We start from the raw sequence: 24,685 nt of genomic DNA, 5'->3' as shown, positions 1-24,685 counted from the left end.
GTATACACTGAATACAGAGTGCTGTTTTCTACATGTACAGAAAGAACATACTGTTGCTTCTGATATCACAGGATAGTTCCATTCTCGTGCAATCGTGCAATAGCAGCACCGTTTTAACTAATGGGATCAGAATCAGGTTATGACCAATGCACACTTTAAAAGTTTGCACTTTAGAAATAGTATCCCCAATTGGCAATCGCATCATCGCAAATTTGCATTAATAAGACACACATTATTGAAGAAAGATCTGTATACATACTGTGCCTGTTGCAAATCAGCAAAATAGATGAAAGCCATTTTCACTTTTTTTTTACCTCAAGGGAATGCCTTGACTAATCAGACTTAGCTTGCTGGATTTCAAATTTAAACAAAGCTTGACAATTCCTTGTCAGTCATCGTCTGATTGGTGCATTCTCTGTTAGTCCACTTGCCGACCAATCAGCAGACTCCTCATGCAGTGTTAATGTTATTTCCCCTTTACATTGCTATTTATTGTGAAATCACCTATTTAGTATGAGTAGAAAAGGTTGGACAAACGCTGTTTTTGTTTCAGTGATCTATTTCTCAGACATCAGAGATTTCTGTTTGGTTAATTCTTGTCTTGTAAGTGATGGAAGTTGTGCTACACTTACATCAGTCTGTTGCTTTGCTTTTGATAATTTTTAAAGTTGACATTTATATTCATTTTGTGTCACATTAGCTTTGACTAATTTTGAATAATCCCTGCAAAATGTGACTGTCTTTTAACACCATCTGTGGTCATAATTTGCTGAGGTCAAAATTGGATATGGGATAATAACCAGAACATGGAAATTTGGCCTCAAAATGTGGTTTACTTTGCTGTTGATGTAAATTGATTGGAAAACTCATGAGTGAATGAACTGCATGTGACACTTGGATAAATGTGATTTCAAATTGTAATTCGGTCTAAAGATACAGATGTCTGCTTTACAGTTTAAACATTTGTGGGCATTCTAATCAAAGACTAGACTGTCCAGCCATAAAAGCAGATGCATGACAATTTGCATTCTTCAGAACCTTTATCTAACCTTGTGCATTTGGATTGTTTCCTTGCAGTTGCTGGCTCAGCTTGGAAGGTGGTCTTCTCTACGCTTTTGTGGGACCTGCGGCTGTTGTTGTTTTGGTATCAAGTTTCCAATCTCATTTCATTACCATTTATTGCAGTCTCAGTAGTACAGTAATGAAAAAGAAAGTTGCATTTTGGAGCTCCATTTGTTGACCGTAAAACTATATTTTATGTTTATACATTTTTATTTCAACAGGTGAACATGGTTATTGGCATTCTGGTATTTAACAAACTTGTATCCAAAGATGGAATAACAGATAAGAAACTGAAGGAACGGGCAGGGTATGATTATAAATACATCATCTAGCATTTTATTATCTTTGAAAGATACTCACCATATTTCCTTGATTAGAAACAAGCAATATTGTCATTTATTCCTGGAATACAATATTAATTAACCTTAAATAAGCCTGCTAATAGTAGCCTTGAAGTGTTAAAATATTAATGATTATCATATTTAATCTTCAACAATCCATTGACGTAGTATAATGTTCACACTGATGTCATGCTTAGTCACTCTACGTTTGCCACAGTGTAATTTCCTTCATAACTGAGTAACTGTTCTCTGGCATGTTTGAGAAGGATATTTGAATTTAAAAGCAAAAGCATCCTTTTTTTTGTTCACCGGCAATGTTTTGCTCTGTGGCATAAATTCCGATTGCCTGTATTCTGTAGAATGGTAAAATTGCTGGACAGAAATTAAATTAAGCTCTAAAGATCCTTCCATTTAAAAGTCAAAATCGAGACTATCTCATAATTTAGTGGATTTTAAAGCCCAGTGTACAGTTGGACTGTTCTGTTATACATACTTAAATATTGATGCTTCAGAGGATGTTAATAAAATGCTGCTCAATGTATTTTAAAATTTTCTTTACTTCCTTTCCTGAAGCTGTGATCTATGCTGATGTAGTTTTCCATAAACATTAGCTTTCAATGCCTCACCTCATGTTTTAGTCTTTACAAAATGTATTGCCAAAATGTTCAATCATGTGAAGCATTGTAGGCAAGTCTAATTCGGAACTTTCCTGACAAATTAGTTAGGCAGTGTCCGACAGGGAGCTGGATAGCAATCAACATAATATCCATGGCTGCTCTTTAGATTATGGAGACTGCTACACTACTGTCAGTCACCAATGCCAATTGTGAAGATTAGCGAATTCAACACAACCATACCTCATTTTTCTGACTCAATTCCAGGCTAATTTGTATGTGTTCTAACTGATTAATTAGCATATCCAAATATTCATCTTTTAACAACTGTATTGGTATTTTTGTGCAACTGGAAAGTAGAATTTTACATCAAATTAATATTAGCAAATTTACAAAACACGTAATTTTCTTTAATTTCAAAGACATTTTTCTTTAGGAGTGAGTTTGCTTCACAGTAGTGAGATGTCTGCATACTGACTTAATCACTGATCAGACAATGCAACATGTGCATTGCCTCCTAATCTCTTCACATGATCTCCATGGTGATAGAAGAATGATATCAAGTAAGCATAAACTGTTAATGTTCATTCATTCAGGCTGTTGAAAACAAAATTAGTTCTTTCAAAAATCTGAATGCTATTTGTGGTGAGAGTTGTGGACTTCAAATACCCAGGCCTTGCATTTGAATGCAGGGCCCTTTACGGTGAAAGGGCTGACTTACTCCATGGCAACAGTCGACATGCTCTGTTGCTTAGCGACTTACTTTCTCACAGTCGACGGAAACAAAATGGAGACCAGCTGCGAAAAGATTTATCAGTAAAATATTGTTTTCTCCTGGAAAGAGTGAAATGAAAATGCAAATAACAATTTATATGGTTTAGTGAAGAGATTGGTGATAGGCGGCTCTGAATCAGGGGCAGGAAATGAGCTGCAAAATCTATTGCACAAGCTAGCTGGACCTCTGCCAAGTTGAGTCCATCACATTTCTTGGCTGTCGTCTTCAATGCCTTCTGTGACTCCTTGCAGTCTGATATTTAGTGGGACCCTTAACTCTGCAGTAATGCGATCAGTGCCAGGAAGTAGTATAATGGCTTTGTGAATGCAATTAAGAGAAGACTGCACAAAAGGATTTTCTTAAGCCTTTTGGTTGAACAGCCTGTTTGCCCTGAAAATGTATATGTTTTTGCATTCAGCAGTATGAGCAAAATGTGCTCTTTTTAAGATTGGGGATGTTTGTGCTAGGGATTGGAGCAGGGAAGGCCCACGTATCTCAGAACAAAGAAATGAGGTACAACATGGGATCTACCGCTTTTGACCTGTGAACCTGAAAACATGGGTATTGTCAAGGAAGTGTTTGGAAAATTAAGCCAGAATATGTGAGGCGAGATCGCAGATATCATTCTCCCGTCCCAACTGTTGTTACTCCATTGTGCTAGTTCACAATAAAATCTTTCAACTTAATTCTTAATTTTGTATGTTAATTTGAAATTTATGGAAAGGATTTCCGGGCTTTGCACAATATGGAAAAAAAAAGGATCGAAAATATTGGTGGAGCGTGCAGATCCAGACCCATTAATGGCCTTTAAACTCAAAGGGAAGGACACTTTGTCTCAAGTTTTTTCCATCACTGCTGAGGGGTGGGGATGGGAGGATTGGGGATAGAGAGGAATTCCAGGTTGGTTGAGTAGTACCTCTACCTATCTAACTGGAGGCTGAAGTGGGGGCAGAATCCTGCTGTCCCCCAGCCTTGCTCTGATTTAAATCCAGAGGAAAGTCTTTGCGCCTGGAGAGCATTCAAGGCCATTAGATCACCACATCAAGAGACTGTGTATCAGAAAGCAAAGGTCCTGCAGAACCCACATCCATTCCCTGATCCCCAACTTGTTGCCCAACACCTCTCTTTGACCCCATTCCACTCAAATCGTGCAAGCTGCCTTTAATTAATCCAAGGTCACTTAAAGAGGGCAGACACATTTTGGCAATGTGTTATCTTCTCCCTATTCAGTGCCCCTGACCATGGCAATCCTGCTGGATGGGAAAGGTTAATATGGACTTGTAATTTCCTATCTGGGAGTCTGTGTGATAAATGTAGATGTTTCGTTCAGATTATTTGTTGGGTGTCATAGGTTTATCAGTCTTTTGTTCCCTCTCTTTGAAAATATCCGTCCATGACCACTTGTAACATTCAGGAGGAACAGACATTCAAATCTGCATCTGCAGGTTATTTAATGACTTGTTTGTTCTCTGATATCTCAGTAGGTTGTAGCATTAATTTACTTACCCTTCTGAGCCCTTAAATCTTCAAGTGCATTTTCTTAATTCAGAGTAATCAGAGCCCATATTGAATTCAAGATTGAAGTTCAGAATGGTCATCCCCTTCAGAAACCCTATCTCATGCAAATAGTTCCTGTAATGATAGTTGAAATAGATTTTAAGTACATTTGACTCCGTAAATAAGTATTCCCTCTTTTTTGCACATCTAGATATAATTTTATTTAAAGAAAATTATTGAAATAAATTATTGATCATATTCATGGATCAGTGTAGATTGTGCAGAATTGAATTATGAAGCATCCGCTTGCAGTGTTAGGACTGCACAAGGGAGTGCGAGCAGATATTCTACCTGCTTTCCTCCACATGCCAGAGGAAAGCACTGGAAGTATCCATGTTATCAAGTCCAATCATTTGAGCAGAATTGGGAACTGTCATTAACCTGGCACCAGTTTAGCATTGTCGTTAGAGACCATCAGCAGCTGTCAAAGAGCTCTGCACTGTCTCCGCAGTGAATTTGAACACAGGACTCCAAAATGTGATGTTATTCAACACCTCCCAAGAAAATTTAAGGCTTTACTTGCAAAGGTTTCAAGTATTTCAGAATATTTCTTCAAGTTAAACTACATTCTATCTGTCCCTTTTTTTTCTATAATCTACAGACTTTTAAAACCTGAGATTGACAATGTCTTAGATTTTTTTTAGATTAGTTTCCCTACAGTGTAGAAACAGGCCCTTCAGCCTAACAAGTCCACACTGACCCTCCGAAGAACAACCCACCCAGACCCATTCCCCTCCATTTACCCCGACTAATCCACCTGACACTACAGGCAATTTAGCATGGCCAATTTACCTAACCTGCACATCTTTGGACTGTCTATTACATCTCCTTGCTTTCTTTCAATGTTTGAATGTTTAAACAAATGATTAAGCGCAGACATTTAACATTTAAATGGCATGTTTTCTTTAGTCACCTACCCCATTAATCTCCAGCTGGTATTTTAAAAACATGATGGTAATTTACTCACCACAATCCCGATGGCTACCCCTCAGCAGTTTGACACTGTTTGGTAAAATCTGAGGAATGGTTGGTTAAGGTTATTAAGTCGTCATTAGTTGACCACTTTAGGTCCTCAACAGGACAAAGAACAGACAAGCTATGCAACTCCTTAACAGACCCCTGTAAAATTTCAAACCAGGGGTGGATGGGAGTCAGGAAGACTACTCTTTAGATTTTACATGCTCTTCCTGCCTTCAAACCCATAGATAGAGGGAGTAAAATCATACCCTTAGTCACCAATGTACATCAAAAGCTACTTGTATCCTGTCGCTGATCCCCAAGGAAATTCACTGTATACCACCTTACAATCTGATAAACATCAGTTCACCACAACTCTCTGTTTTCTATGTGTTAGCTAATTCTGTTTATTTCAAAAATTAATTCATATGACCTGGGGCAGCATTTATTGCCCATCCCTTTTGTACTGGACAAAATGGCGAGGAGCTGCCTTCTTAAGCTGCAGCTGTAGGTAGACCCACAATACTATTGCTGCCCTTTTTTTATCCTCTAGGCTTCAACTCTGTTCATAAACCTACGTCAGGTAATTCATCAAACAGCTTTTGAAGGTCTGCTCTTCATAAAACTCAGTTAGTGGAACAGGATTTGCCCTCAGCAAAACCATGCAAGCTCTCCTATGTTAGTCAATGTTTCATCAACTATTTCTTACATATCATTAAAGACTCTAACTTGAACTGATTATCCCACTCATTTTATAGCTTGTGAATATCTAATGAAAGCATAATGAACATTTCTTCTGCAGACATTTTACATCACGTAATGGATACCTTGTAATTTTTCGGTCCAAACAGTGTCCATGTCAAACAAATCTCAAACTAGACTAGTCCCATGTGTCTACTCCTGGCCCATATCCTTTCAAATCCTTCCTTTTTATGTACTTAGCTAAAAGATTGTAACTGTGCCCACATCCACCACTTCTTCAGAAAGTTTATTCCACACACGAACCACCCTCTGTAAAAAATTTACTCCTTATGTCTTTTTTAAATCTCTCTCCTCTCACCTTAAAAATATGACCCCTAGTCTTGAAATTCCCCCATCCCAGGGAAAAGTCAACTATAATTAATCCTATTTATACCTCTCATAATTTTATAAACCTCAATAAGATCATCTGTCAACCTCCTACACCCGAGTGAAAAAGGTCCCAGCCTACCCAGCCTTTCTTCATAACTCAAACCTTCCATACCTGGCAACATCCTGGTAAATCTCTTCTGAACCCTTTCCAGCTTAGTAATATCCTTTCTATAACTGGGCGACCAGAATTGGACACAGTATTCTAGATGTTTTATTCCTTGAGGCAACATGAAGAGTGTAAGTATTAAAAAAGATTTGAAACTGAAATTTGTAGCAGTTTGGTGTCCAGGCCACATAAGTTTGAAGGCATCTATGAAGGAATCCAATCGTTATTAATGATAAGTAATTTATGCCAAGGCAAATAAAAAGGATGCGGTCTCACATTTCTTTGATTTTTAATTGACAAATTTGAAAATAAAGTTAACACAATTGTGTGGTCATTTCCTCATAATGTATATACTTAATGGATACCATTTTACAAACTGGAAGAAAAATATCTCAACCCACATAATGGAAATATGTAAAATTTAATGTGGGATTGATTTTACACCAAAACGTAATGACTGTGCTTGTAAAACCTTGCTCCTTTTCAAGGAAATATGGGATGTTGTTTGTCAGTTTAAGTGGATTTCTTTACTTCTGTGTTTTATGTTTTAAATACTGACAATGAACAATCTTGCAAAGTTTTATTTTCTGGATGAATATTATTTGTCTCTGATTTTTGTGTTAAAGTTCAATTTTTGTTTCAGTCTTTTAATTTTAATTGCAGTCAGATGACAGTTCCCATTTACGGTATGACGCTCAAATGTTCCAAGTGTGGAGTTATATCTTCAGCTGAAGTATCGGCTACAGTCACCAGTAACGCCATGTTAGTTCTTGTAATTTCAATACTTGTTTTTATTTTTGTCTTCTGAAGCCCATGTCAGCAGTGGACCGTAGGTTTACTAGGCAGTTTGCATGCTTGGGTGGTAAAGATTAAAAGATCATCTTGTGCTGAGAATGAAACTGTGACTATGTTTTAGCAGCAGCAAAATTTCTGCCTCTGCTGCTGTTATACTTAGCATGTTTAAACTTCCCACAGTCTAATATCCTTGGCTCCAAAAAAAAGAACAATCCACTTGACTGATTTTTGGAAGCAGTCTTTAGCTTTCTGTTTAAAGTAATCACCTAATTATTATGGAATCAGGTGGGCGAACTACCGTCCAGTAACAAAACTTCAGTGATGTCTGTTGTAGAAGTGGTTTGAAATGTACTTTTTAGAAATACATATGTATTAATACAGTGCAGATATTGTGATTTTGATGAAGTGGACAATGCTTAGGAAGGCTCTTCAATCTACTACCCACACAGTGCAGTATTGTGCTGTCAACTTCTGTCAGTCCGTATGGGATCATTGCATTGCATATTTCTAAATTATTCCATTATATGCTTTTAAACTCCATTGGATTACTGTGCCATTAAATTTCCACAGTCACTCCCAGCTTTTGACATTCTGTGGGACAAGGACGTTTTATTGGATTATCAGATTAAAGAGTGTAGTGCTGTAGTGCTGACTCCCACATGGAAAACAAAGGAATTCTGAAGATTTAGATCAGAAAGGTGTAGTTCTTACAAAATTACATGGCAATTTGTATTTTTATGGTGCCTATAATGTAGGAAGATGCAAATTAATGTTGCCATGATGTTTAACTTGAACCATAAACCCCTAAAATGTAAAAGAAGGCCATTCAGCTTATTGAGTCCACACTGACCCTCCGAAGAGCGTCCCATTCAAACCCAGCCTTCCCCTAATCCCACGTTTCTCGTAGCTAATCCACCCAGTCTACACATGCCTGAGCTAATTCAGCATGGCCAATCTGGTTAACCTGCACATCTTTGGACTGTAGGAGGAAACTGGATCTCCCAGCAGAAACCCACACAGATACAGGGAGAATGTGCAAACTCCGGTCACCTGAGATTAGAATCAAACCTGGGTCCCTGGCACAATGAGGTAGCAGTGCTAACCAATGAGCCAACCTGCCGCCCAGACATGCTCTGTAGGAATTGGGGTCGTGGAGAGAAGTCCAGTTGAGGGAAAGCTAGGCATCATTGTATATTGTGAACTCCAGTTGCTTCCTTAGGTAATGTTGCCCAGAACCAGTATGCATTTACCTTGGACATTCTCTTGTCAGAGCTCCCAATTAGCCATTAATACTGTGAATACAATCAATTTCTGCAAAATCTTGAAAAACCTAAGTGCATGAATGTTGTAATTCTCAATCATTTGCTGTTCTTAAATGGGGAATTGGTAATATTTGCAATAGCGATAACATAACGCTCAATCAATCATCTCACTGAATTTGTATGTGAGTTGTGTTCACTTGTGATGTGACAATGTTTATGATTCAATGTTACTGATGCCAAATGTCACCCATACTTTAATTATGCTAACATTTCTGGCAATGCATGATCCCTAATCAAACTTAACATCCTCTCCACCAGTTTTCTCACAATCAGTTCATTCCACAAAGGAAGAAAGATCCTAAGGGGAGGCAGGGATGCCCGTGGCTAACAAGGGAAGTTAAGGGTCATATAAAGACAAAAGGGAAAAAGTATAACATAGCAAAGATGAGTGGGAAATCAGAGGACTGGGAAGCTTTTAAAGAACAACAGAGGATAACTAAAAAGGAAATACACAAAGAAAAAATAAGGTACAAAGGTAAACCGGCCAAAAATATAAAGGAGGATAGTAAAGGCTTATTTATGTAGGTGAAAAGAAAAAAAAAGGTTAAGACTAAAATTGAGTCCTTGAAGACAGAAAAGGATGAATTTATTACGGGGAACAAAGAAATGGCAGAAGAGTTGAATTGGTACTTTAGATCTGTCTTCACTGGGGAAGACACGAGCAATCTCACGAATGTAATAGTGGCTGAAGGACCTGAACTGAAGGGGATTTAAATTAGTCAGGAAATGGTGTTGGTCTGAAGGCTGATAAGTCCCCGGGACCTGATGGTCTACATCCCAGGGTACTGAAGGAGGTGGCTCTAGAAATCGTGGCAGCATTGGAGATCATTTTCCAATGCTCTATAGATTCAGGATCAGTTTGGAGGGTGGCTAATGTTGTCCTACTTTTTAAGAAAGGAGGGAGAGAGAAAACACAGAATTATAGACCAGTTAGTCTGACCTCAGTGGTGGCAAAAATGCTGGAGTCAATTATAAAGGATGAAATTACGACACATCTGGATAGCAGTAACAGGATAGGTCAGAGTCAACATGGATTTATATAGGCGAAATCATGCTTGACTAATCTTCTGGAATATTTTGAGGATTTAACTCTGAAGATGGACAAGGGAGATCCAGTGGATGCAGTATACCTGGACTTTCAGAAAGCCTTTGATAAAATCCCACATAGGAGGTTAGCGAGCAAAATTAGGGCGCTTGGTATTAGGGGCAAAATACTGACATGGATTGAAAATTGGTTGGCTGACAGGAAGCAAAGAGTAGTGATAAATGGCTCCTTTTCGGAATGGCAGGTGGTGACCAGTGGTGTGCCGCAGGGACCATTGCTGGGACCGCAGTTTTTTATAATATACATTAATGATATAGATGATCGTATTAAAAGTAACATTAGCAAACTTGCTGATGACATAAAGCTGGGTGGCAGGGTGAAATGTGAGGAGGATGTTAGAAGAATACAGGGTGACCTGGCTAGCTAAGTGAGTGGACAGATGCATGGCAGATGCAGTTTAATGTGGAAAAAAGTGTGGTTATCCACTTTGGTGGCAAGAACAGGAAAACAAATTACTACCTAAATGGAGTCAAGTTAGGTAAAGGTGCAGTACAATGAGATCTAGATATTCTTGTACATCATTCAATGAAAGCAAGCATGCAGGTATAGCAGGCAGTGAAGAAAGCTAATAGCATGCTGGCCTTCATAATAAGAAGAATTGAGTATAGAAGCAAAGAGGTTCTTCTGCAGCTGTACAGGGCCCTGGTGAGACCGCACCTGGGATATTGTGTGCAGTTTTGGTCTCCAAATTTGAGGAAAGACATTCTGGCTACTAAGGGAGTGCAGTGTAGGTTCACGAGGTCAATTCCTGGAATGGCGGGACTATCTTACGCTGAAAGATTGGAGCGACTGGGCTTGTATACGCTTGACTTTAGAAGGCTGAGAGGGGATCTGATTGAGACGTATTAGATTATTAAAGGATTGGACACTCTGGAGGCAGGAAGAGTGTTTCCGCTGATGGGTGAGTCCCGAACCAGAGGACACAGTTTAAAAATAAGTGGTAGGCCACTTAGAATAAAGTTGAGGAGAAACTTCTTCACCCAGAGAGTGGTGGGTGCATGGAATGCTCTGCCCCAGAAGGCTGTGGAGGCCAAGTCTCTGGATACTTTCAAGAAAGAGTTGGATAGAGCTCTTAAGGATAGAGGAATCAAAGGTTATGGGGATAAGGCAGGTACAGGATACTGATTGAGGATGATCAGCCATGATCATAATGAATGGTGGTGCTGGCTCGAAGGGCAGAATGGCCTACTCCTGCACCTATTGTCTATTATCTATTTCCATCGATTTATTGAAAAGCATCATAGAATGGTTGCAGATTAGAAGGAGGCTATTCGTCTTGATTTGTCTGTGCTGACCCTCTGAGAAGATAATTCGTTTAGTGCCACCTTTTCAAAAGTTGCTTTTTCAGATAATAATGCAATTCACTTTGAAAGCCTCTGCTAACCCCACCTCTGAGACTCTTTCAGACCTTGCATTCCAGCTCGCAACCACTTGTGTGAAAAAATAATTCACTTATGTCACCATTGTTTACTTGCCAAACATCATTACTCTTTACCTTCTTGGTTTCAATCCTTCTATCATTGAGTACAGTTTCTCCATATCTAACTTATCTAGATATCTCAGGAATTTGAACGCCGGTGCTGAATCTCTTTGTTTAATTTCCCAAGGCAAATAGTCCAAACCTCTTCAATTTTTCAACATGACTGAATTTTTCCTCATCCCTGGAACAATTCTTATGATTTTTCTTGTATCCACTTTTTTGTGTCCTTCCCAATATATGTTGCTCAGAACTAGGTGCAGTATTTTAGTTGAAGTTGCACCAGAGTTTTAAACAAGTTAACCAAAACTTCCTTGCTTTTGTACTCAATGCCCCTGATAATGTCAGGTTGTTTTATGTAATGATCTCTAAATCTGACCAGCCATTTTCAATGATTAATGTGCTCATATCCCCATGATCCTCTGCTCCTGTAACCCCTTTAGAATCGAACATTTAATATGGCTCACTGCATTCTTCCTACCAAACTGGATCACTTCACATTTCTTTAAAAAATATATTTAAATGCATTCAACAGTTAAACATCTTGCTTCAAAATACTGTATTTATTTTTTTATCACATAATAGGGATTTGAGAAGGCAGTTGGCAAGAGGAAGCCAACCGAAGAGTGCCATTAACAGTTTTGACATCAATGAGCTATCTTTGGGTGGGAGGATGAGGCTAAGACTTTTCTTGCATGAGGTGATGACATTTTTAAGGCTGGCATTTGTTTACAATTCTTAATTGTCCTTGAACCAATTAGCTGTGTAGGCCATTTCAGAGGTCATAGAGTAATACAGCACAGAAATAGACCTTTCAGTCCATGCTAACCATGTCAGAGGTCATAGAATAATACAGCACAGAAATAGACCTTTCAGTCCATGCTAACCATTTATCCTAAACTGAACTAGAACCAACACCCACAAATGGAGCTGCATCAAGACGCTATTTCAACAAGCTATATCACACTGCAGCAAGAACTACAAACAGCAGAAAAAAAATATCTATATAAAGTTTTCAAGAAAAACGGGTACCCAATAAACACAATCCGATTCCTCAGAAACAAACCCAAACAAGCAGATACCACACACCCAAAAACTATAGCCACATTACCTTATATCAAGAGCACATTAGAAACGACTTCCAGACTACTGAGACCCCTTGACATCATGGTAGCCCACAAACCTACCTACACACTTAAACAGCAACTAGGTAGGGAGGAGGGACTTGGGGGAGGGCATTGGAAGTGCGATAGGTGGAAGGAGGTTAAGGTGAGGGTGTTAGGCCGGAGTGGGAGTTGGGGCGGAGAGGTCAGGAAGAAGATTGCAGGTTAGGAAGGTGGTGCTGAGTTCGAGAGTTGGGACTGAGACAAGGCGGGGGGAGGGGAAATGAGGAAACTGGAGAAATCTGAGTTCAACCGCGCCCACCCCCACTCCGGCCTATCACCCTCACCTTAACCGCCTTCCATCTATCAGACTTCCAATGCCCCTCCCCCAAGTCCCTCCTCCCTACCTTTTATCTTACCCTACTTGGCACACTCTCCTCATGCCTGAAGAAGGGCTCATGGCCGAAATGTCGATTCTCCTGCTCTTTGGATGCTGTCTGACCTGCTGCGCTTTTCCAGCAACACATTTTCAGCTCTGATCTCCAGCATCTGCAGTCCTCAATTTCTCCTATATCCCTCTAAACCTTCCCTATTCCTGTACCAGCCCAGATGTTTTGTAATTATTGAAATTGTACCTGCCTCTACCAGTTACTCTGGCAACTCATTTTATGCACACACCTGACTCTGTCCTCTCACCTTAAACTTATGCCGTCTAGTTCTTCCTAACCCTGGGAAAAAGACCTTGGCTATTCACCTTGTCTATGTCCCTATTGATTTTTTGAATCTCTGTAAGATCATCCCTCAACCTCTGATGCTCCAGGGAAGAAAGGTTAAGAGTCAACTGCAATACAATGGGTCAGGAGTCACATCCAGGCTAGACCTGGTAAGGATGGCAGTTTTTTTTAACCTGGTAAAAACAATGACTGCAAATGCTGGAAACCAGATTCTGGATTAGTGGTGCTGTAAGAGCACAACAGTTCAGGCAGCATCCAAAGTGCAGCGAAATTGACGTTTCGGGCAAAAGCCCTTCATCAGGAATAAAGGCAGTGAGCCTGAAGCATGGAGAGATAAGCTAGAGGAGGGTGGGGGTGGGGAGAAAGTAGCATAGAGTAAAATGGGTGAGTGGGGGAGGGGATGAAGGTGATAGATCAGGGAGAAGAGGGTGGAGTAGATAGGTGGAAAATAAGAGGTAGGAGAAGGGGAAATGAGGAAACTGTTGAAGTCCACATTGATGCCCTGGGGTTGGAGTGTTCTGAGGCGGAAGATGAGACGTTCTTCCTCCAGGCACCTGGTGGTGAGGGAGCGGTGGTGAAGGAGGCTCAGGACCTCCATGTTATCGGCAGAGTGGGAGGGGGAGTTGAAATGTTGGGCCACGGGGCGGTGTGGTTTGTTTTCAGACTTTTTGTCACCATGACCACGTAACATCACGTAACTGTTCTTCGTAGCCAACAAAGAGAGACAGGCATAGCTCCCCACCTCTTCCTCCGCTACATTGATGACTCCAGACCAAAGGGGTAGCCATTGGCACACGTATGGACCCCAGCTATGCCTGTCTCTTTGTTGGCTACGTAGAACAGTTGATCTTCCGTAATTACATCGGCACCACTCCCCACCTCTTCCTCAGCTCCATTGATGACTGCATTGGCGCCACCTCGTGCTCCCGCAAGGAGGTTGAGCAATTCATCAACTTCACCAACACATTCCACCCTGACCTTAAATTTACCTGGACCATCTCTGACACCTCCCTCCCCTTCCTGGACCTCTTCATCTCCATTAATGACAACCAACTTGACACTGGCATTTTTTACAAACCCACTGACTCCCACAGCTACCTGGATTACACCTCTTCACACCCCACCTCTTGCAAAAATGCCATCCCGTATTCCCAATTCCTCCGCCTCTGCCATATCTGTTCCCAGGAGGACCAGTTCCACCATAGAACACACCAGATGGCCTCCTTCTTTAGAGACCACAATTTCCCTTCCCACGTGGTTAAAGATGCTCTCCAACGCATCTCATCCACATCCCACACCTCCGCCGTCAGACCCCACCCCTCCAACCATAATAAGGACAGAACGCCCCTGGTGCTCACCTTCCACCCTAAAACCTTCGCATAAACCAAATCATCCGCTGACATTTCCGCCACCTCCAAAAAGACCCCACTACCAGGGATATATTTCCCTCCCCACCCCTTTCCACCTTCTGCAAAGACCGTTCCCTCCATAACTACCAGGTCAGGTCCACGCCCCCCTACAACCTACCCTCCCATCCTGGCACTTTCCCCTGCCACCGCAGGAATTGTAAAACCTGTGCCCACACCTCCTCCCTCACCTCTATCTAAGGCCCTAGAGGAGCCTTCCACATCAATCAAGGTTTTACCGGCACATCCACTAATATCATTTATTGTATCCGTTGCTCCCGATGCGGTCTCCTCTACATTGGGGAGACTGGGCGCCTCATAGCAGAGCGCTTTAGGGAACATCTCCGGGACACCCACACCGCTACGTGGCCTAACATTTCAACTCGCCCTCCCACTCTGCCGAGGACATGGAGGTTCTGGGCCTCCTTCACCGCCACTCCCTCACCACCAGACGCCTGGAGAAAGAACACCTCATATTCCGCCTCGGAACAGTCCAACCCCAGGGCATCAATGTGGACTTCAACAGTTTCCTCATTTCCCCTTCCCCCACCTCACCCTATTTCCAAACTTCCAGCTCAGCACTGTCCCCATGACTTGTCCGGACTTGTCCTACCTGCCTATCTTCTTTTCCACCTATCCACTCCACCCTCTCCTCCCTGACCTATCACCTTCATCCCCTCCCCCACTCACTTATTGTACTCTATGCTACTTTCTCCCCCCCCCCACCCTCCTCTAGCTTATCTCTCCACACTTCAGGTTCACTGCCTTTATTCCTGATGTCTTTTTTACCTGTAAAGGGCATTCATGAACCAGATACATTTTTACGACAGCTAACAATGGCTTTATGCTCGCCATTAGATGAACTGTAAATTCCAGATTTATTAATTTAATTCAAATTTCATCATCTGCCATGTGAGATCACATCTATATCTTGAGCTCATTACAAATAAAAGAAAAACCGAAAATACCCAGAACATTGGCCTGAAGCTCTGAATCATTAGTCTAGTGGCATTATCACTACACCATCACCTCTCGTTAAGTTGCGAAAAACAGCCAGACAGTGAGGTTTAATTAATATTGTCAATTGAGAAAAGACTGTAACTCTAGTTTGAAGGATGAACCATATGAGGGAGCAAAACAATGCAAAGGAACAGATTTTAGACACGCATAACTCAGATCAGCTATTCTTCCCTTGTTTAGCACTCTTCATCCAACAAGTTATTCACATGACTGATGTCGTCACTGTTGATTCCAGTTTTAGTTGATGAGTGGAGACTTAGGATGAATTATAACTGGAACTCAGCAATCTAATCTAGGATTTAGTCAAATTGCGACTCACATCATACTCCTGATGATATCATATTGTTTTTCAGAGTCACCTGTTGGTCATCAAGATATATGTGTAAAAAGAGAACAGGGCACTCTAGTGCTATAGTGGTAGTATCCCTATCCCTGGACTGTGAGGCCTGAGTTCAAGTCCCACCTGTTATAGGGCATGTAATAACATTTCTCAACAGGTTGATTAGAAAAATAAGTTAAATAAAGGGAAGGTAACAGAACTCTGTTGTAGCACAGTGGTTAGAGGCCTGATCGCTGGACTAGGAGGCTTGAGTTCAGGTCCCACCTGCTCCAAGTGTGAAATAAAGTCTGTGAAAAGGTTGTTTAGAAAAGTAGATGGATTTTTTTCAATAAATGCAACGATACCTGCTTGTGGCATAGTAGTAGTGTCCCTACCTTTAAACCAGGAGGTCTGGATTCATCATGAGATGTATCACAACATATCTGAACAGTTGATTTAAAACTATTTTTTAATGAAGGAAATAGAAAAGTCTCGCTGCTGAGTGAGGGTTTCATGCTGTGTTAAAATCGATATGGTACATATTCTTCCCCTGAATATCAATGAGAAAGCTATTTATTTGCAATTTTAAAGGCTTTAAAGTTTCACAGTAACTGGCTGTTTTTGACAGCACACAAGGAAATTATTCTCAGCCCTCGTGTCACCCGTTTATAAAAAGCATTCAGTAGCAAGTTCTCGATATATGAGCACTGATTTGCATATTTCCAAACTTAAGGAATGTTGATGCAGGCTATAAAGAAAACTTTTGTATGCACATTTTTAATGTATAATTAAAATAACTTTTATTTTCAGTTTAATCATGCATATGTAAAAATGCTTTAGCAAACCATTAGTGTGGGATGATCCTCTATAAGCACTCACAGCCTCTGGAGTTCTGTCATTTCCACTTGCCTATGCGGTGTTTTTGGTGTTGATTAAGAAAGACTGTAACATTTCACTATTTATCATCTCCATAGGGCTTTACCTTAGTATGCACAGAAAATCTAAATATAGACTCAGAACAAAAGGGCCTGGAGCATTAACCTATATTTATGCCTCTGCCATTTTCCTTTTAAAGAGCAACTAAAAAGGCTTTGCAGCAATTTTGTGCTCTGTGAATGAAGAAGATGTCGTTCAACAAAGACTTCAGAAGCAGGGTCCCCAAGGGGCTGCAGACCTCCTTCATATGGGATTTGTACATGTATTGTTAAATGATGTACAAAATGCATTGGGTCTCTTCAAATATAAGACATGTGACAACAGTTACATTTAATTCTGTAGACTTTTGTGGGCTTGCCTTCCATGATTAATGGGCCTGTAACTGCTGATTACATTAAATGTTAATAAATATAGTGTGATGAATGTTGTGAGGGGTAATGTCAAATCTGCTGGGCTCTGAACACAAGCTTTTGAAAGAGAGGGAGGCCGAAGGATTCTATAAAGTTCCAAAATCTGAGCCAGTAGCTATGGAGAAAGTGAAGAAGGTGTTGGAATATATAGCTGAGATGATACATTTTGAGGGGAAAAAAAGACCTTCAGGCCTAAATGTTTGTTGCAGGGACTGACGAGAATAGTGTGTATTTTCCACATTCATCCATGTTGAAGATTTCGGAATGGTTCAGATTAGGACATATAGATTAATACGAAAGGTTGAAAATAGGTACTTAGACAAGGGAGCTGAGTATTTTCATTGTTAAGTAGACCTCATGTTAAGAGTTCCAACATCTGTTGTCACCTTGGGAAGAGGATTGTGTGTTGATTTATGAAATCCAGAAGGATTGAAAGGAGGACAAGCACATGGAGCAAGCTGGTAGTATTGCTTTAAAATATTAGCCACATTCTTGCATCCTGGATGTTGTTCTTGACTGACTTTCAGGGTTGGATGGAAATTTTCCAGAGTTCCTTCCATCTATTTTTATTCTTTTGTTTTGCTTCCACCTGGAAGTTTATCACATGTCATGTCATGAACAGAACATGCTTGATGCGACCTGGTTATTTTCAGTCAGTCAATTCATGTTAGTTGATCATTATTTCACTGTAACTTAAATCTGCTTACAGTGTTGGTCCACTGACAGTCATAGCAGAGAAAGCTAATGCACAGAATGGTAGAAGCATCCAGCCTTCACTAACCTTCAATTATGTGCAGCCTGCTCACTCCTTTATCAAGGAGGGGTCATGCCTGACTAATTTGTCTGACTTCTTTGAGGAGGTAACAAGTGAGACAAAGCAAAGCCATTGGACATGATTTATTCGGAGTTCCAGAAAGCCTTTAACAAGGGATCACACAGGAGACTGCTAAACAAGGTAACAGCTAATGGTGTTGGGAGTAAGGATAGAGAACTGGCTGACTGGCGGAAATAGAGATGAAGGGGTCCTTTTGAAGATGGCAGTCACTGATTAGTGGAGCTCCTCAGGGGTCTGTATTTGGACCACAATTATTCATGCTATACATTAACGATCTGGACGAAGGAACTGAGAGCATTGTTGCTAAGTTTGCAGATGACAGATGGTTGGAGGGGAAGATAGTGATGAGGAAATGGGAAGGCTGCAGAAGGATTGGGATAGGCTGGGAGAGTGCACAAACAAGTGGCAGGTGGAATACAATGTGGGAAAATGTGAGGTTATGCATTTTGCTGGAAAGAATACGGGTTTAGATTATTCCCTAAATGGAGAAGTGCTTTGGAAATGTGAAACTGAAATGTACTTGCTTGTCTAGTTCAGAATTATTTTAAGGTTAACATGCATGTTCAGTTTGCAGTTAGGAAAGCAAATGCAATGTTGATCATTCATTTGAGAGGGATAGAATAAAAGAGCAGAAATGTACTGCAGAGGCTGTATAAGGCTCTGGTCAGATCTCAGTTTGAATATTGCGAAAAGTTTTGGGCCCCTAGCTGAACAAGGATGTCCTTGGCTTTGGAGGAGGTCCAGAGGAGATTTACAAGAATCATCCCAGGGTTGAAGAGCTTGTTGTACAGGAGCAATTCAGGACTCTGGGTCTGTACTGAATGGAATTTAGATGGAGAATCTAATTAAAACTTAGAGAATACTGAGAGGACTGGACACGAAGATGTTTCTGTTCATAGGAGAGACTAGGACCTGAGAGCACAGCCTCAAGATGAAAGGATAACCCTTCAGAACTGGGATGAGGTGGAATTTCTTCAGCAGATGGTGGTAAATCTGTGGAACACATTGCCACAGAAGGCTGTAGAGGCCAAGTCATTGAGTGGAGGTAGATAGGTTCTTGACTGGTAAGAAGGACAAGGGTTATGGCGAGAAGGCAGGAGAAGGTGGTTGAGAAACATATTAGCCATGATTGAATGTAGACTGAATGGGCCGAATGGCCTAATTCTACTCTTATGGTCCTGTTTTTCCCATCTTTGATAAAACTGCAAAGTATCTGACAATACAATGATGTACATTAATCTTGAGGAACAAGGTTATGATATATCTAAGATTGATGGCATGAAAACATCCATCTCTGTAAACAGCTTGATGTAAAAAGGATTCAGGTTGTTACCTCAATTCCACAACAAGATGATAATTTTCATTGTTGGAGTCCTAATGTGGGAGAGCTCACAATGTCAAATCATAGCTTTGTGTTATTGTAGAATCATAGAACCTTATAGCACAAATTGAAATAACAATGCTTGCAATGACACTTTGAAAGACATGCCCAATTCAGATATTTGCTTTTCCAATAGCCTTCAAATTTTTCAAAATATATTCATTCCCCTTTTTAAAATTATGATCACATCTACATCCTTAAACATTCCCAGCGATGGATGCTAGATCATAATATACATGGTCTACCATTTATTCGTTTATACAATGAGGGCATCACTGGTTAGGCCAGCATTTATTGTCCATCCCGGAGGGTAGTTAATAAGCAATCACATTGCTGTGGGTCTGGAGTCACATGTAGGCCAGGCAAGGTAAGGATGGCGGTTTCCTTCTCCGAAGGACGTTTCTTATCATCTTGCATCTAGTTCTTTTCCCAAGTTTACTACCAACCCATCTGCCAATAGGACTAGTTTCTCCTTTATTGCACTGGCAAAATCACTGACTACTTTGAATGTTTCAGTTAAATCGCTGTGTCATTTTCTCTGACCAAAGGAGAATAATTCCAGACACAAAAGCAGAAATTGCTGGAAAAAAAATCAACAGCTCAATCAATTTCATCTGACTGATGAAAGTCTCAATCAATTTCATGTTTGAGAAATTATTTATTTCCACATATGCTGCCTGACCTGCTGTGTTTTTCTAGAAATTTCTGTTTTTAGTTCTGATTTGCAGCATTTGCAGTTTTTATTTTGTTTAGAGAATAATCTCAGTGTTTGAAATCTGTACCTGTAACTGAAATCTCTCACCAATGGCTTCATTCTTGGAAAGCTTCTCCACAATCCCTTCAGGTCATTGACATTCTTCCTAACGTCCCAGTTTTGACACTGGCTGAAGCCTAACAGGTGCTGTTGAGGTGGAGGGATATCGTCTGGTATTGTCTTGTTGCTCACAATGGTCACAAACGCAGTCGTGTCGATTTCTGTCAATTTGATCAGCACCAAAAATCAGAGAAGTGTGAAGGAAAGGTTTTGAAGGCAGTATATTTCCTAAGTAAGTGCTATACCTGATGGAGTAGATTTTGACTCTTTGCAATAGTGTAGAATGAATGATTGTGAACCATTTCAAATCTCTTCTGATTTTGTTTTAAACGACTTACATGCAAAAAAAAAAGACTTTGAATAATTTCAAGGATGTCGTCAGGACTGAAGGGTTTGACCTCTAGGGAGATGCTGAATAGACTGGGGCTATTTTCTGTGGAGCGTCGGAGGCTGAGGGATGACCTTACGGAAGTTTATAAAATCATGAGGGCCATGGGTAAGGTAAAAAAAAAAACAAGGTCTTTTTCCCAGGATAGGGGAGTCCAAAACTTGAGGGCATAGGTTTAAAATGAGAGAGGAAAGATTTGAAAGGGATCCGAGGGGCAATATTTTCATGCAGAGGGTAGTTGAACTGTCAGCGGAGGTGATGGAGGCTGATACAATACAGCATTTAAAAGGCATCCAAATGGGCATATGAATAGGAAGGGTTTAGAGCGAATTGGGCCAAATGCTGGCAAATGGGACTCGATTAATTTAGGTTATCTGGTCAACATGGAGGATTTGGACCGAAGGGTCTGTTTCCATGCGGTACATCTCTATGACTCTATGTAAAAGAGTTTTCCTTGCTATGTTCATATCTTGCCAATTTTAACTTGTACAGTGAGTACAACAATAATCTATTTTGCACTGCATTACTGTAATTTAATGCTAGTTAGGAAGCAAAACCCTCAATTGACAGCTGAAAAATCCACAGATAGGATATTTATCACCTACCAAAAATAAAATGATACTGAATTATGCAAGATTTTCTTTCGAAGTATCTTGCCATTACTTCAGTGGGAGATTGGCAGAATGCCCAGAGAAATTAGCTATAACTTTGCTTTATTTCTAAGTGGACAGACTTTACAGAAATGCACTTCATGCAGATTTCCCAGGATTTCTGCCAAGCATGTGGCAGGAAGCATGGCCCAACCTTGTAAAAATTTAGCACCTTTCTCACAAATTCCTAATAAAATTTCTCTTTGAACTGGCACAGATATATGCCAAGTGATTTGATTCACTGTAAATGTGATTTTTTTTGCACATGCCTCATTTATAACATTTCTTAAATTGGGCTTCATATCTCATCTGATAGATGGTTCAGTACAGCTATTCACTGTCAACATCAGACCTATCTGACAGCTGAGCTGCTTGCTTGAATGGATTCTGACAGAGCTTTCCCTCCACGCACACATAAGACTCTGTACACAAGAAACTCATTAATTTTGCAGCTACATGACTTCTGCACACAATTTGAAGCTGGAGACATTCAAGTCATGCAATAACATGCACAAGTCTTCCTTTTAAATGAGCTCTCTATCAAAATCATTGCATTTTACAGCCAGGAAGTGTAATTAGGAAGGCCTTCATTTCTCACCTTGTGTAAAAATCTTGCTGAATGTACAAGGTATTACATCATGTTTGGTCAGTATCAGAGAGGTTTAATACACAGTTCAAAAAGATAACTAGGGCTTTGCTGCTTTCATGAGCTGGTTTCAGTAGTACATTTTTCTTTCCCTCGTTCAACAAAAGACATTGCTGAATATGTTTATGTATCCTCAACTTTCATTTTTTTCACATAATGGCTAAAGGATGTTTGAACCATATCAGCCAGTGTAAAAAGAGATAAGCAGATGAATGTTAAGTAATTTGTCACTGGTAAAACATTGGACCTTGAAGCTGCTCCCTTAATTCTACACAAAAATAAATTTTAATCTGACCAGATCCTATGGAATCTTAAACAGTCAGAATTCCCATGGTGGTGTAATATGACTAAATGCTGCATTATAATGTCATATTGACTGCACATTGTGGTAGCAGAGCAGTATGAAATGTTGGTGCTAAAATATTTAATGAGGCACACCACTGTTCATTTGTCTGCAAGTAATTTTCTTTACCCAGCCATAAGATGGCCTCGGGATCAGAACTACCATGTTTATAATTTATATAAGTCTTACATTTAATTCTTCCCTTTTAAGCATTTTCATCCCCATGATAAAGCATAAATTTGTTTTGTTTTTGCGCACACTTTTCTACTCCCCAAAGAGGGAAAAAAGACATGTTGGAAAAATGAGCCAAAGCACAAGCGTTCCTTCTGTGGCCACCAAGTCTGACAGTGGGATGTCAAGCTGGAGCTACTGGCTCACAGGCAGCAGCACAGCTACTGAACCACATGATCTTGTGTGATGTAAGTGAACTGGCCACATCATCCCACAGCTGATGATTTCAGCTGGAAATCACACAATCCACACGTATAATATTGTGACACAGCAGTTCATTTTGAAGCAAAATTGTAGCCATTTCCTTTCTAAATCCAGTGCACAAATAAAATCCTTCTTTTCATCAAAAGAACTTCTGGAAAGTGTAGCCAGGGAAATACAGAGAAACCTCGATTATCCGACATTTGATTATCCGAATATCAAATTAGCTGGCAAGTTCGCAAGGTCCCGATGCCGGGCTAAACAATGTTATCCAACATTTGATTATCCAAATTTAGTTAACCGAACAAAGTACTCCCAGCCAGTGTCCTTTGGATAATCGAGGTTCCTCTGTATTCATCTTTAGTTGAATAATGTTTTAAATGTTCATAGGACTACCATGCCTTGATTGTCTTACAAGTCACAGTTGATTAATTCAAATTTGACTCTGAAACCATTAATTCGGATCCTGTGAAAGTTGATGAGGGTAATGACACTGATGTGGTGCATGCACACTTCTGTGGGCAGAAGTTGATACAGTGCCACACAATAGACTTGAGAGAAGTTCTTGTTCAGAATTGTACAAAATTGGCAATGTGACAGGTTACAGAGTTTATAATTTAATGCATGTTTCTCGAATGGAGGAAGATTTGTAGTGGAGTTCCCTAGGGGCCTGTGTTAAGACCTTTGTTCTTTGTGATATAGGTTATTGATGACCTAAACCTTTATATATAGGAACAATTTTCAAAACTTGCAAATGATATGCAACATTGCACCATCAAGAACTGTGAGAAGGATAGTGTGAAACTTCACAATGATGTAGACAAGTTGGTAGATTGGGCAGACAATTAGTAGGCATAATTTAATATCTGAAGTGACTCATTTTGGTTGGAAGAATGTAGAGAGACAACAGTAGGGGACAATAATAACAATGCAGGGTACATGTTAAGGGTTCAGGACCAAAGGGATCTGGGTGCACATGTACACAAATAATTGAAGATGATCTGGCAGGTTGAGAGAGGTCAGAAATAAAACACAGAGTATCCTAATTTTTATCAATATAGGGGGTAGAGCACAATTTAAAAAAATAGTTTTGTAAAACATGTTTAAAACATTGCTTTGGCTTCAGAAGAAATAGTGTGTCTAATTCTGAAGTTTTGGAAGAATGTGAAGGCATCTGAGAAGTTGCACAAAGGATGTGTGAGAACAGTTCCAGGGTTGAGGGACTCAGCCTTGTAGAGAAATTGAAATATCCATTAAATGCTAAACTATGTATCCTGTCACACAGCCAATTTCACATTCTTGTTAGCATTGTTCCACTCATGGACAAGACCTTTTCTTGCGAGTCTCTTGATTGTGTGGCACTGTACGAAATGAATTTGAAGTCTGTGTGCACCATATTAATGTCATTACCCTCATCAACCCTCACGTGATCCAAATTAATGGCTTTCCTTTGAGAAGGTTAAGTGGAGATTTGACAAAAGTGTTCAAAATTCTGAAGGATCTAGACAGAGTAGATAGGGATTAACTGCACCCAGTGGTGGATGGGTCAGTGATAAGAGGATATGGGCTTGGAGTAATTGGTAAAAGATGCAAATAGAGACATAAGGAGAAACTTATTCAATCAGAGAGTGGTTAAGTGTTGACAGAGAGTGTGATGTAGACAGGTTCCATTGAGGCATTCAAGAGAGAGTTGGATTATCTGGAAGGTTTATGAGGAGGACATAAGGGAACAAGGAGAACTGGCATAGTGGTAATGTCACTGGATGTCTAATCCAGAGGCCCAGGGTAATATTATGGTGTGTAGGTTCACAATCTGCTATGTCAGCTGGGAAAATTTAAAATTGAACAAGAAATCTGGAATTAAAACAGTCGTAATGAGACAAGAAAACCTTTTGTAAATTGCTATCATCAGTTGATTTGAGAAACCTGTCTGGTCCCCTAATGTCTTTGGCCTACATGTGACTCCACACCAACAGCAATGTGGTTGATTCATAACTGTACTCTGAAGTGGCTGATAGACAGCCAG

At 40.1% G+C, this 24,685-nt stretch overlaps 1 protein-coding gene across 4 annotated transcripts in view; it reads left to right on the top strand.

The window, feature by feature from the left end:
• Positions 1–24,685, top strand: part of LOC132815498 (adhesion G protein-coupled receptor B1-like) — a 177,660-nt gene that overhangs the window by 84,017 nt on the left and 68,958 nt on the right. For all 4 annotated transcript variants that reach the window (XM_060824471.1, XM_060824470.1, XM_060824469.1 and 1 more), the window contains exons 6-7: positions 1,078–1,144; positions 1,284–1,369. In XM_060824471.1, the coding sequence (XP_060680454.1) occupies positions 1,078–1,144; positions 1,284–1,369 (153 nt within the window). The remainder of the gene's footprint in view (positions 1–1,077; positions 1,145–1,283; positions 1,370–24,685) is intronic.

The sequence above is a fragment of the Hemiscyllium ocellatum genome, chromosome 4, assembly GCF_020745735.1.
Source record: "Hemiscyllium ocellatum isolate sHemOce1 chromosome 4, sHemOce1.pat.X.cur, whole genome shotgun sequence".
Taxonomy (NCBI): domain Eukaryota; kingdom Metazoa; phylum Chordata; class Chondrichthyes; order Orectolobiformes; family Hemiscylliidae; genus Hemiscyllium; species Hemiscyllium ocellatum.
The sequence above is the reverse complement of the archived record's forward strand: the minus strand, read 5'-3'. Positions and strand labels throughout refer to the sequence as shown.